The sequence below is a fragment of the Poecilia formosa genome, unplaced genomic scaffold, assembly GCF_000485575.1.
Source record: "Poecilia formosa unplaced genomic scaffold, Poecilia_formosa-5.1.2 Scaffold623, whole genome shotgun sequence".
In the NCBI taxonomy this organism is placed as follows: Eukaryota; Metazoa; Chordata; class Actinopteri; order Cyprinodontiformes; family Poeciliidae; genus Poecilia; species Poecilia formosa.
Window position 1 is genome coordinate 264,148 of NW_006800562.1, and position 14,180 is coordinate 278,327.

The window sequence follows — 14,180 nt, forward strand, 5'->3', positions numbered from 1 at the left end:
TATATATATATACACACACACACACACACACACACACACACACACACACACACACACATTCCTCCTGAGGACTCTCAGGAAATAGAGTCTCTGCTGGGCCTTCTTTGCCAGTTCTGCAGTGTTTATATCCCAGGCCAAGTTATCCATGAGCTGAACTCCCAGGAAACAGAAGTTTCACACCCTCTCCACTGGCTCTCCGCAGATGTTTAGTGGTTGAATGTTTGTTTTACTTCTAAAATTCACTATGATCTCCTTGGTCTTGGCTGTGTTTAGGATCAGGTCGTTGTCTGTGCACCATGCTGTCAGTCACTCCACCTCATTCCTGTAGGCAAACTCATTGCCCCCTGAGATGAGGCCCACTACAGTTGTGTCATCTGCAAATTTGACGAGGGTAGTACTTTGATGGACTGAAACACAATCATGTGTGTACAGCATGAAAAGCAGAAGGCTCAGCACACAGCCCTGAGGAGAGCCAGTACTGATGTTGATGGCTGAAGAGGTATGGGGGCCCATTCTGACTCTTTGTTTGCGATACGTAAGGAAGTCCATAGCAACAGGTGGAAGAAGAGGGGATTCCCAGGTCTGCCAGTTTACGCACTAAATCTGTCAGGGAAGATGCAGGACAGTGACAACAGCATCTTCAGTTGACCTGTGAGTTCTGTAAGCAAACTTTATTTATACATATATACATACATAAAATAATAAAACACTTGTACTGCACATTTCTCTATGGAAGTTGGCCTGACCACATTCTCTATGTACAGTAAATGCACTAGCAAAATCATTGAGCATGTTCCTGTGGGTCAGAGGAAGGTGGAAGGAGGGATATCTGTGTGGCAGGGGACAGGAGAGGACAATGATGAGCCTATTCCTAAACTGAACTTGAAGAATGTGTTCAGCTCATTTGCTATGTCCAGGCTCTCATCGACCTGACCCCCTCCCCCCACCCTTTTTTTTAAAAGTCTGTAATCTTCTTCATCCCTAACCACACATCTCTAATATTGTTCCTCTGCAGCTTGCTCTCAAGCTTCTTCCTGTTCTTCTCCTTGCTGTCTCTAATCTTGACTTTGAACTGCTTCTGCAACTCATTCCCTAAAGGCTTTTTTTCATGTTTAACAGTTTCTTTAGTTCACTGGTGATCCAGGGTTTGTTATTCAGGAAGCATCTCACTGTTCTGGTGGGGATGGTGCTGTCCACACAGGAGTTTTTGCAGCAGGTCACACACTCATGGCACTGATGTCATCTCCATGTGGCTTGCAGAGAGTAGTCCAATCTGTAAACTCAAAAGAAACCCTGTAGGGCTTTTTTTTTCTTCCTGTGACAATTTCCTCAAAGTCCTTTTCTTTACAGATAGTCTCTGAACAAGGGGGTTATATTCTGAGCAGAGAAGAACAAGGTTGTGATGTCATTTACACAAATGAGAGGTGTTTGTAGATAATGAATCCTTGATATTTGTGTAAAACAAATCAAACATTTTGTTTTCTCAGGTGGAGAAGCTGACAAACCAGTGAAACATTGGCAGTGTTGAAGGCATGACTAAAATTAACAGATATTGCCACAAAATAACTGTTTCTTAGCACCAGTGTAACTGCTGGCATCACCTGCACTATCGGCAATAACTGAGGGAAGAAAAAGCCAATATTTTGTTAACAGTGGACCTGCTATAATCAGTGTAACAGGTGGTATCAATGAGTCTCTAGAAGTCATTCAGCCAGGTTTCAATTAAATCTTTTATTCTGGGGGAGAAGAGTAAAAACAAATCAACCTCCTCTTCAACTCTCTCCTCCTGCACTCCAGCCTAAATGTGAAAATAAAAACAATGTTCAACCGAACTGTGCTGGATTAACACCAGTTGTTGGCGCCAAAATAAAAAAAAAGAAAATGATAACACTGGTTATAAAAACTCACAATGATGGTCAAAACTGCAAAATAACACACTAACAAACAACAATAAATAACATATGGTAAAGACCTCAACATAAACAACAACATCCGTTCAGAAAACAAACATATAACGCAGCAGCAAAACTTTCTTCTGACATACCCACAGCAGCGCAGAACAACGCTGGGCAAGTCCACCTCGCTGCAGCAAACAGAAAGGGGCGGGACGGACCACTGTCAGTCTCATACCTTATTTGGAAATGGGATCATTGCAATCGGGAAGTGAAGGGGCGCTATTTCCTATACTTCCGTTTGTATTGTCTTTTGAAATCTGTGATATATTTTCACCTTTAGGAAGGAGTTTCACTCTAAGAATGTATTTGAACTTCTCTCTTTTATTTACTCCAGGGCAGCTCACAGTTTTTAGCAAATTCTATAGATTTCGGTGTACTTCTAAATCTGCTCCTTAGTCGCATCTTTTCGGCCTGCTACTGCCTCTAGTGGTGTGGGGGTGGTAACACAACTAATCTAATTACATTACTAAATCAGAATACCACAAAGTCTTTATTATTTACTATTAATTTCGGCATTACTGGCACCGTAAAAGATAAATTATCTTATAAAACAAAATTTTTTTTCATTTTCTTAAGGATGTAGAGCTAATTAAATGACAAACAATACCTTTATACATTATAAATAATTTCTATATATTTCCATCAATTACAGGAGGAACAAAAGACATAAGGAGACCTGAAAAACAACAATAAAAATTCCATTCACAATGTATACGTAAGAAATCTAATTGAGCAAAAGTCAATAACAAACAAATGAATTAGGTACAGCAGAATAACAACCCAGGTTGTTACAAGCAGGGTTGTTAAACAACAAAAATTAAAATTTTTGTTTTTACAGTGCCATGTATATTTTTGAGATGCTTTTTGTTCGTAGAGTCTTATATATATATATAAAAAAGATGAACCTATTTAATCTATCTTTTCCTTTGACTCTAAAACGATAAATCATATTCATGAATCACATTATTACACGGCCCATCTGTGGTGACGATACAAAATATCGTCGCCTGCAGAAGCTTCATGTGTCATACAATGATGGCATGAGGCTACTACTCAAACTGCCTAGATGGAGCAGGGCTAGCAATATGGTTGTACATAATGCTGTTCCCACATGTGCAGCTGAGCTCAGGAATCTTATGTATAAATGCATGTGTAGATTATCTGTGTCATGCAATAATATAATTGCAATTTTAGTAAATCCTGCTTTTAGTACTGTGAGATTCTCTTCAACATGATGGAATCATTGGCGTCATCATTGATTTGTGACTCGGTGAATAATATCATGCCATGTTTATTTTTACTTTTCTCTTATTTTGTTTGTTTTTACCTTTTTTCTATGGACCTTTTTTGTGTTTTTGAAATAAAGATATGATTGATTGATTGGTCTTCTTAAAAGATAGTCTCTGAGAACAGTTCTTAAATATAAAGTCAGTGTTTTCAGCAAAGTTGAGCTGACTGTCCAGGAATGATCCAAGGTATTTAAAATTTACCACAGTTTCAACAGGTTGGCCATCAAGTGAAACTGGAATCACTTTCAGTTCTTGTTTATCTCATTTAATTAGTTCTACTTCCTTAAGAAAATGAAAAGGTATGTTCTTTTGTGAGGGAATTTATCTTTTACTGCTCCAGTAATACCAGAATTAATAATAAATTGTGGTATTCTGATTTAGTAATGTGAGACATCTCCATCTTAGCAGGTGCTTTTTTTATTCTGCTCCGTCGACAAACACAATACAGCACAAAGGTTAATATCCACAGATTGCCTGATAGCACAAAAAAGGTTATAATTAGTTCAAATTCAAGTAGTGCATTAATAAGTATTCAAGAAGTAAATTCAGAATCAAAGCAAGATATTATATTGGATATAATTCACTCAATTTTCAGGATTAAAAATGATGGATCTCAGGTTAAGCTAGTATGGATTCCTACCCACATTGGTGTGGTAGGAAATGAGGTGGCTGATTGTTTTGGTAAAAGTGCTTGAAAAAAGGAAATTGTTGATTTAAATATTAAAATATGTAAAAATGAGATAAAGAATATTATAAAAATGTATATTAAGAAGAAATGGCAAGAAAAATGGAATAGAGGAGGCAATGCTAGGTTTTATTACAGTATCCAAAAAAAGTTGGGGAATTAAGAACATGTAATAGAATTTAAAAAATGAAGATCTTATATCCAGAATAAGATTTGGATAAACAGGATTAAATAGTACTCTTAAAATAATTAATAAATATAATACAGGTTGTTGTAATTATTGTGAAAAATTAGAAATAGTACAGCATATATTTTTAGAATGTAATAAATATGTTCATGAAAGAGAGGTGTTAATTAGACCTTTAGGTAGGAATAAAAGTAAATTATATATAAGGGAGTTGTTTCAGAGATCATCTGGGGATGTAGTTTTCTAGATTATAGTAGTAAAAGCATCTGATCCATACTCCAATATAGAAGGTGGCAGTAATGTACCTAAATTTTGTTTGCCAAGTATAGTATAGTTTGGAGAGAAGGCAAGAAGATATGGAAAATTAGGTGGGATAATGAAATAAATGGAAGATATATAGGATACAAAATACTGTTAATGTAGTAAGGATCAGAGGAATAAACAGGAAGGAGGAGATAATTATAAATAGAATAAGAACCGGTCACAGTTTTTTTTAAATGAAACTCTTTTTAAGATGGGAAACATCTTATTGGTTTATGTAGTTGGTGTGATATTGTAGAAACAATAGAACATGTTTTTATTAGCTGCAGGAAATATGTGAATCAAAGAAGATTATTAAAAAATGAATTAGGTTTTAATAGGGAATTGAAATTTGAGAATGTTGTTGATCAGTTAAATAGTATTGAAAGAAAAAAGAAGGTTTTTTGTTTTTTTTTTTTTTTTTTTAAATACCAGGCTCATTAGGAGAATTTGAGGAATAAGTATTGGGTCCAACAGATGGCAGTAGTACAACAATAATAGATGCAAGCTGCTGTTAAAATCAAAAGAAGAAGAAGAAGAAGAAGAAGAAGAAGAAGAAGATGAGAAGAGGAGGAAGAAAAGAAGAAGGTAACGCATTCTGGGTTCGATGTAGTGGTGAACATGAACTTTTATTGACATACAAAGCAGAAACAGTGGCAGCTGTCATTAATACAGCCACTTTGCTGACGTAATTAAAAATAAACTCCTTATAGTATTATTCAGTTGAGACTCTGAGATTGGCGCCAGGGTTTTACTGTCATAGACACTAACGGTAAGTTAATTCTTACGGTTACAGATTGATTCCGAATAGTCGTCTTCGCGAAAGTATTCATTAGATTAGATTTGTCCTTGCACAGCGTTTTTAGCAGTGCAACTATATTAATGGAGTAGCTCTGCTGAAAGCTTTAATGTGTAGCTGAGTTAGGAGTTTGAATAGCCCATGGGGAAACACCCCTCCCCTGTTTTTCAGTCTAATTGTCTGACTTTATACTTCTGTATTGTCTTCTTGAGCTGGAAATTTCCTGGGCTGGAGGGATTTGGCAGGCCATGATCTTTTTGGCTGACCTGATAATCCTCTGCAGAATTTTCCTGTCGGCAGCAGAGCAGCTGGAATAACCATATAGTGATGCAATATGCCAAACCGACTCTCATTTGATTGGTGTGATAAAAGGACACCAGCAGCTGTTGATCCAGATGGTTTTTTCGAAGCAGATCCAGGCATCACCAGGCCTTCTTCAACACTGATGTTGTGTTTTCTGACCAGTAGAAGTTCTCAGAGATGTGAACACCAAGGAACTTGAAGGTCTGAACCCTTTTCACATAAAAGTAGAGAGGAAATGGTTCAGTTCTATTTTTCCACAAATTTATCACCATATATTTGGTTTTTGTTGTAGCTAAATACAACAAAAGCTTGACTTCCACACCATTCTGCCAGGATCTGAATTCCATCCCTGTATAAGGATTCATCTCCTCTTGTAATAAGTCCAATGACAGTAGTGCCATTGGCAAATTTTATAATGGTGTTGGAGGAGTGAGTATGTGTGCAGTCATGTATGCAGTCAGGTTTAGAGGAGCACACATCCCTGTGGTGAAGCAGTGCAGAATTTGAGGGTGGACTGAGCAGTGACGCCCAAGTCTGGTGGTCTGAGGACAATCAGTGAGAAAGTTTCTGATTCATTCACAGGTTGATAGTATATTCAAAGAATGCATTTTGTTAACAATAATCTGTGGAATTGTACAAAATCAGAGGAGTAGTCCAAAAAGAGCATCTTGTTGTTCTATGTGGGACAGGGCTGTATGGAGGGCAATGGTTTTGCCATCATCAGCCCATACTTCTGAAATGTAAGGGCTGATGTAAGCAAGTACTTTCTAATTTGTGTAAGTACACAAAATAGTACGCAAAGTACTTACACAAAGTAGAAAATAATAGTAATGTGGATGGAAAATCGAATATGTTTTTTTTAAATGCTATTTTGTTCTTTAAACCTCTCCACAACTTTCTCCCTGACCTGTGTTCTGTGCTCTTGGTCTTATAATGATTCTGTCAATTCTCTAACAACCCTCTGAGGCCAGAAACAGAACAATTCCACATAGACCGAGATTAAATTGTACACAGATGAGCCGTGTTTATTATTTAGGTGACTTCTGAAGGCAGTTGGAGAACTGGAATTTATTTGAGGTCATCACAGTCAAGGAGTCTGAATAAATATATTTGCCACATTTGTTCTTATTCTAAATGCTAAGGAGATTGAAGAGTGCAAAGTTACAATAAATAAATAACTTATCAAATAATTATTGAAAGTGTAACTGAACCCCAAATCAACTATTTTATAAACTGTCTAAATAGTTACTTAAGATTCTGTGTGAATTTTGACATGTTGGTGTAATTCATTTAGTTCTGCATTATTTGGCCTAAGACTGTCTCACTGCTGGCGATTCTTGGTTGGTTGCAGTGGTACAAATTTGTCACAGCCCCAGTTGGGGTATAAAAGCAAAGCAGGTTAGTTACACTTTACATGTCATTCATTTTTTGAAACAGGAAATAAATACTGAAATAGTTTACTAAGTATAGTATTAAATATGTATCTCAAATAAATGTTTAGATTTAATTTAAAAAACATATATTTTTTTTGAAGTTACATACTACAGTTGTAAGAAGATGTTCAACTTCTTCTTACAAAGTTGAACATCTTTGTAAGAAGATGGTCCACTGACCATCACTGCATAGTGGACCAATGACGGTCCACTTTCTGGTGGTGTAATAACGTATTACGGGTTATTGAGCTGTCAACCTCAATAGTAGTTATCCTAATACAAAAAGTAAAACTACATGAAATTGTCTTTTCTAGAGCTTTGACATTTATCCTCTGTTGTAATGTAATGTGTCCTCCACTTTCACTCCATCTACAGAGAGCAACCAAACTTATTTGCTGTTTGTTAGAGGGCTATCAGCCTCTCATCATCTACTAAATCATCTCTTGTGTTTTATTTTAGGATGAGTTTCTCCATCTTTGACTCTCCTTCTCCATCTCCCAACACCATCCCTGCCCCCTTCCCTTCTCACTCCTGTGTGACACACTGCCCTGAACTCGACCTGTCGGTCAGTCTTAGCCCAGCCCCAAACACTGACCATATGCAACAGAAGCCCTGTCAGCTAAAGCAAAGTCAACACAGTGACCAACCCCAACAAAGGCCCCACCCACGAGGACAGACTGAAAGGAAAAGGAACACAAAGGTGGTACTGAATAACAGATACACTTTCATTTCGAGAAGGTTCTCTAAGAAATAATTATAATATTGCCTACTGCAGACAGTTTGGACTTTCAAAACTCCCATGCATCACTGGATAGCATGTATATAGACTCACAGAAGGCATGCTTTGGTCAAATCTGTAAGAAGAACCATACACATGAAACTTTTCAATTTTTCTGTCACATTTCAAACACAAACTTCATTAAAGCTGCAAGCAGCGTTGGAGGCCCTCGCAGCTTCGCGCTGCTCCGGCCATATGGCGACCACGGGAGCTCCAGCAACCACCAGCTTGCCACCATCGACCCTCTTGCGCAGTTCCCGCACCTGTTCACCAGGCGATGGGTTGAGCAGTGCTCCTTGATGATGCACATAAAATCTGGTGCAGATCGGCCTATGTAGTAAGGAGATACAGCTGTTGGAATAACCTAGGGGGCGCAGTGTAGTCAAATTACAATTTAATGCTATTGGACTCTTGAGAGTTTAACAAAGGTCAAGCTTATCAACTTTGGTGCAAATCATATGATGCATGTATGATTTAGAGACAACTGTATGCAATCAGCAAAGGATTAGAATTAGCCATTCAGCCACGCCGACATGCTGCAGCCACTGTTGAGAGAAGGACTTACCATCATGATGTTGTATTTCATTAAACATAGGTTTACATCTGCATGAACCATAGAGTAAAAGGAAGAAAAACAGTGGGAAAACAGGGGACTTCCTGTTGGAAGGGGGCGGCTTTGGGTGCTCCTCATTCTTGTTTGGAGCGGCATGCTATACTGAGCTTTCCAAGAAAAAAAAGTCACTTCCTGTTCTGAGGGGCGAAGCTTAGATGACGTCACAATACGACGATAGAGGATTGTCAGGCATCCAAACAGGATCAGTCATGGCAAGTTTGGTCCCACTTGACCTTTATATGTGAAAGTTTTAGCGTTTTGTTTGCTTGAGCAAGTATGCCAAGTTTGCCGCTTGGTCACACCCACTAAGCATATATGAAAACTAAATTTTTTGATAACTTTTAATGCCCCACCCATTAACTGCATCCTGACTAAAAGTGAAGTTGATGGCTCAAAATCTCTAGGAAGAATTTGTTAAAGTACTGACCCCCCAGGGCTGTGTAAGTGCCATGCCAGGTTCAGCACAAACAACGTCACTAGGCTGTGGTTTGTACCACAGTTTAATGGCCACAGCATATGACCCACCCCTAGCTGATGTCCTCCTGCAGGGAGGACATCTGGTGGACTGGTTTGATACAATCTAATCCTGAATGTTAACAACACATAAGAAGTTGTCACTTTCAGGTAAAATCAGTCACACCCCCAACTCATCAGTGATGCCGCAGTGGAGCAGAACAGGAACATTCAATTTCTGGGGATACAGATCACTGACACTTGGACCTGGCCCCTCCAAACCTGTGGTCTGGAGAAGAGAGATTGGCAACGTCTGCACTTTTTACGTCAGATCTGAATATCAAACCTCCCCACTTTCTAAAGGTAGAACAGAGAGCATAATGACCAGCAGCATCTCTGTCTGGTTTGGGGTTTGTAATGTTTCTGATTGGAAATGCATGAAGAGAGTTGTGAGGACAAGACAGGACAGCTAAGAGAATCATCTGGACTGCACCGTCTGTAAACAATACAAACAGAATCATAAATCTTTATAAAAAAATCAAAGTCTGTGCACAAGATATTCAGAATAATTCAAAAAGCCTTACTGTCCAGGGCTCGGCCAATTACAAAAGACCCCTTCCACCCTCACCATGGCTTGTTCTCCCTGCTGCCCTCTGGGAAAATGTTCAGCAATTTCAAATGAAGAACAACAAAATTCCACAACATCTTCAACCCTCATTTCATGAGCCTAAGTTCCATTAATCTTTTTATTCTATATATTTATATTGATAATTTTTGCTGTATATTTATATTATTATTGGAGCCTTGCAACTACATTTTGCTCAATATGTACCTTTTTAAATGTGAAGTTGAATGACAAAGTTTATGCTTGTCTATATCAACGTGTGTATACCTGTGAGCGTGTGTGCATGATGCACTGCTGCATGGCAGCACTATAATCCTAATTTGTGTGTATGTTTTCCATGTATGTGTGTATATTTTTGTACAGGTGTGTTTTGAAGAGCCAGAGGCTGTTAGACTAACACCTGAACGATGCATTGTTTCTCATCAGCACCATGTTAGAGGACAGAGAGGAAGCTTAAAACATCAGCATGGTAACTAGTAATAAGTTATACATAATTTTATATAACTTATAAGTTTGAACAGCTTTATTATATATATGCTACATAACTTGCAAAGAAAACTGGTTTTACTGTTCTGCTTCAAATAGTGTTTGAGTTTTCAACAGTATTCACTCTTTAAAATAGTCATTATGAGTCAATCAATAAATATATAAAGTTGCATTCAAAAGTTAATTTCTTTTGTCAACAAATGCTTAATCAGTAAATTCACATTAAAACAGCATAATATTTTTGTGTTTGGAGCTCTATTAATATAAATATTGGATAATCAATCAGATTAGAAATTATCCCTGTGAGTTTGAAATGTCAGACTCCTCCCAGCCACAGAATCACGCCTCTGTCTTTTTCTGTGGTGAGTTGGAAGGTTTTCTATGGAGCCTCCTGCTGCAGGACTTGTCTGGGACCCAGGCTGTCTTGACAATGCAAAGCTGAATTCCACTCTGGCCCTGAAGGTGGAGCTTCTGTCACTTCAGGTTCACACTTTTCTCCATATTCATCCATGTTTTCACAAAGGTGATCTATTTTATCTGTTTGTGCAGCTGATCTTCTCATGTAGTCCATGTAAAGTAAAAGCTACAGTGCATTCTAAAAGTTCTCAAGTACTTAACGTTTTCCACATTTTTTTACAACCAGAAACTTGAATCAGAATTTTATGCGACATTCCAACACAAACTACTACAGAATTATAAAATGGAAGAAAAAAAATCATACACTGTTTTCTCATTTGTATAAAGCAGTGTTTCTCCACCCTGGTCCTCACCGCCCCCCTGCTCTGCATATTTTAAAGGAGCCTCTACTCCAGAACAGCTGATTCAAATGACAGCATGACCATCAGGTACTGCAGAAACCTGTTAATCACCCAGAGATTCAATCCAGGTGTGTAGCAGAAGGGAAATACTTAAAACATGCAGAACAGGGGGGCGGTGAGGACCAGGGTGGAGAAACGCTGGTATAAAGCAATATAGAACTTTTTTTCTTACCATAGATGTTATACCTGGCTCGGCATATGGTCAGGGGTTTGATTAGCAGCTATAGTCACGTGTTGATCTGTGGCCCAGTCCAAATGCTTGCACTTCCACCCTTGTGTCCTTCAAGGTTTTCAACTCATCGCTACATGTGAAGTTTTGAATTAAAAAGCGGAAATGTGGCAATGTTTGTTTTGTCCATATTGAAAAGAAAAAAAAAATTATAATAAGGCACACATCAGTAACAAAAATGTTTGATATGATAAACTGAGCACTTTAAAAAAAAAGAAAAAAAGAATAGTGACACAAACAGCGTGAAAAAACTTAAATTCAGCTACAATTTGGGATAAAGATTGTGCTTTTATGTTGCTGCAATGTTTAGGTACTTCATTAAAGAAGGTCATTTCACTTAAAATTGTTAAAAATAGGGGGGATTTTGAGGAAGTGGTACTTTTGAATTGAAAATTTTAATTATTACCATAATTTGACTCTTCATGCTCTTTCAGAAGACCAAGTTTTACTACATCAAAACTTAAAAGCAGAAAACATTTCAATATAAAGTTATGAAATCTTTCTAAAAACTTCAATGAATTTGCAATTGAAAAAAAAAACCGTTCTGATGTCTCAATATCTGAGTCACAAAACAGGTTTATATTGAATTTATTTTTCAGAAACACATTACAGAGAAAACTTCATACATAATTTTGAAATTGATTAAATTTTTTGTGGGAGTGGGAAAGAAGGGTATTTGGTACTTACTTTGTTTAGAGATATCCAAATTTTTAAACAAATGTTTTCTTAGGTAGAGCTGGGCGATATGAGGAAAATCTAATATCCCAATATATTTTTGCTATATCACGGTACAGAATATATATTATAATATTTTTAAATGAGCTCAAACATTATATTAAACTATAGACCCCCGTTAGCATGATGTCACCCATGGAAGTTCCCACCCCCATTTCCCTGCTAGACTTAAATGTAAGTTCCATAAATGAAAGGAAAAGGTATGCAGCATTTTGCTAAGACTTATCTACATTATGACGAGATAACAAGGCCAGAAAAAAGTTTTAATAATAAAATAAAATAACGAGGGAGAGGGAAGCAGGTCAGTTTTAACTCACATTAACTATAAATCAACGGGAGCCCTGAGCTTGTTTCTCTGCAACGAGACGGTCCCATCTGGGAGTGATGGGAAACACTGACACCCAAAGTGTGTTGCTTATACACAGGGTGCTTGGTCTCTAAGTGGCAAAGCAGTTTTGAAGGCTTCATGTCATCCATAAAATTTCACCCACGTGCCATTTACTGTGCATACCAGTGCTTTCAGTGGAAAAGCAAAAGTTCCAGATCCTTTTAATGCCATAGAAATATGGGACAGAAACATGGATGGCATTTTTCAATAGACCTTTCTATTGATTTATAGATTAATAGAAATTACAAAAAATAAAGCTGGTTCTTAGTCAAATCCTAATGAATCAAAGTGAAAGTGTCATCCATCAATCAATCAGTCAAATTTTATTTGTATAGCACATTTTAGCAGCAAGGCATTTCAAAGTGCTTTACATAATTAAAATAAAAACAGCATGTAATAAACAGTGAGAAAGAGAAATAAAAAGCTGTAGAACTTTAGTTGAGACGCCGTCAACTGGGACTCCAACCATTTGGACTTTAGTCAAAACGCCGTTTGACAAGGACTCTAACCTCTCATGGAGTCACTTACAGCAGTCGTTCCCAACCCCTGGGCCGCGGACCGGTACAGGTTGCGTTCTTGCTCCCAGTCAGGGAAAACCCCACAGGCTGCGATAAAATGGCCAAGACAATCCAACATGTTGAATATGCCCGATTTTAGATCGAAGCGGTCCCGACGTTCTACTTAACACACCACACATTGCAGGATAATCAGTTACAAATATTGCAGCGACAATCTTAGAGCTCAGAATGCTCTAAGATTGTCATAAGGGGAAAATCAGGGCAAAGAATTGAAAATTGTGTCATGTGCCCCCCTGATCCCCCAGGCTGCAGTAAAATTGCCAAGCCTTGACTGGTCTGTGGTGATAAAAATGTTGGGGACCACTGACTTACAGCAAGCATCATGACATTAACACCTAACCCTACATGAAAAATATTGAAGAAATAAATATATAAAATCTAATTAAAAACATAAATAAGTGATACATTCTTTACTGTTTTGGTCTGTAAAATATATTTCTTCTTAGTATTTCTTAGTACCAACAAACCCATGCCACAATATTATTTTACCTTTTATTTGAAAATAGTGTCTGTTTGTTTACAGTCTTGCCATACAGTCCCCTGTATTAATTATTTCTCTCTTTGGTCAAACATTAATTTCTATCTCTTGTGGCTGGTACTCATTAGCATCCTTTGTCCCCACCTCACCATATCTCCCTAGGCTAAAATGAGTCTTTATGTGGTTAAAGTTGGCACATCGAAGAACACAAACACCATGTAACCTCAGCCCAGTTGCTACAAATACACTTCGCTGCAGCAAACAGAAAGGGGCGGGGACGGACCGCTGTCAGTCTCGTACCTTATTTGGAAATGGGACTATTGCACTCCGGAAGTGGAGGTGGTGCTATTTCCTATATTATGCATGGCCTTTCGTTTTTTAATTTCTTTTGAAATCTGTGATTTATCTCCATTTTAAAGAAGAATTTTCAATCTCAGTGTGTTTTTGAACTTCTCTCTCTTATTTACTTTAGCGCAGCTCACAGTTTTTAACAAATTTTGTAGCTTTCGGTGTACTTCTAAATCTGCTCCTTAGTCGCATCTTTTCGGGCCTGCTACTGCCTCTAGTGGTGTGGGGGTGGTAACACAACTAATCTAATTACATTACTAAATCAGAATACCACAACGTCTTGCTAATTTATTATTAATTCTGGCATTACTGGAGCAGTAAAAGATAAATTCCCTCACAAAAGAACATACCTTTTCATTTTCTTAAGGAAGTAGAACTAATTAAATGAAAGTGATTCAAGAACTGAAAGTGATTCCAGTTTCACTTGATGGCCAACCTGTTGAAACTGTGGTAAATTTTAAATACCTTGGATCATTCCTGGACAGTCAGCTCAACTTTGCTGAAAACACTGACTATATCTTTAAGAACTGTTCTCAGAGACTCTACCTTTTAAGAAGACCTGGGGGTTACCCGACTTGAGGTTGTGTTCAACTTCTAGTTAGGTAGAGGTTGTTGAATTAAAATGTTAAAACTAAACATTTTAACTTGAGTTTCAACTCAACTCAAGTTAAAACAACATTTTAACTAAAGTTTTAATTTT

General features: G+C 37.6%; 1 protein-coding gene across 2 annotated transcripts in view; it reads left to right on the plus strand.

The window, feature by feature from the left end:
- Window positions 1-4,968: 4,968 nt before the first annotated feature.
- The window catches only part of LOC103130315 (uncharacterized), a 13,078-nt gene continuing 3,866 nt past the window's right edge, over window positions 4,969-14,180 (plus strand). The window contains exons 1-4 of one of the 2 annotated variants that reach the window (XM_007541677.1): window positions 4,969-5,004; window positions 7,411-7,651; window positions 9,784-9,889; window positions 10,274-10,389. In XM_007541677.1, the coding sequence (XP_007541739.1) occupies window positions 7,412-7,651; window positions 9,784-9,889; window positions 10,274-10,389 (462 nt within the window). In that variant the 5' untranslated portion in view covers window positions 4,969-5,004; window position 7,411. The other variant, XM_007541678.2, reaches the window with a different exon arrangement.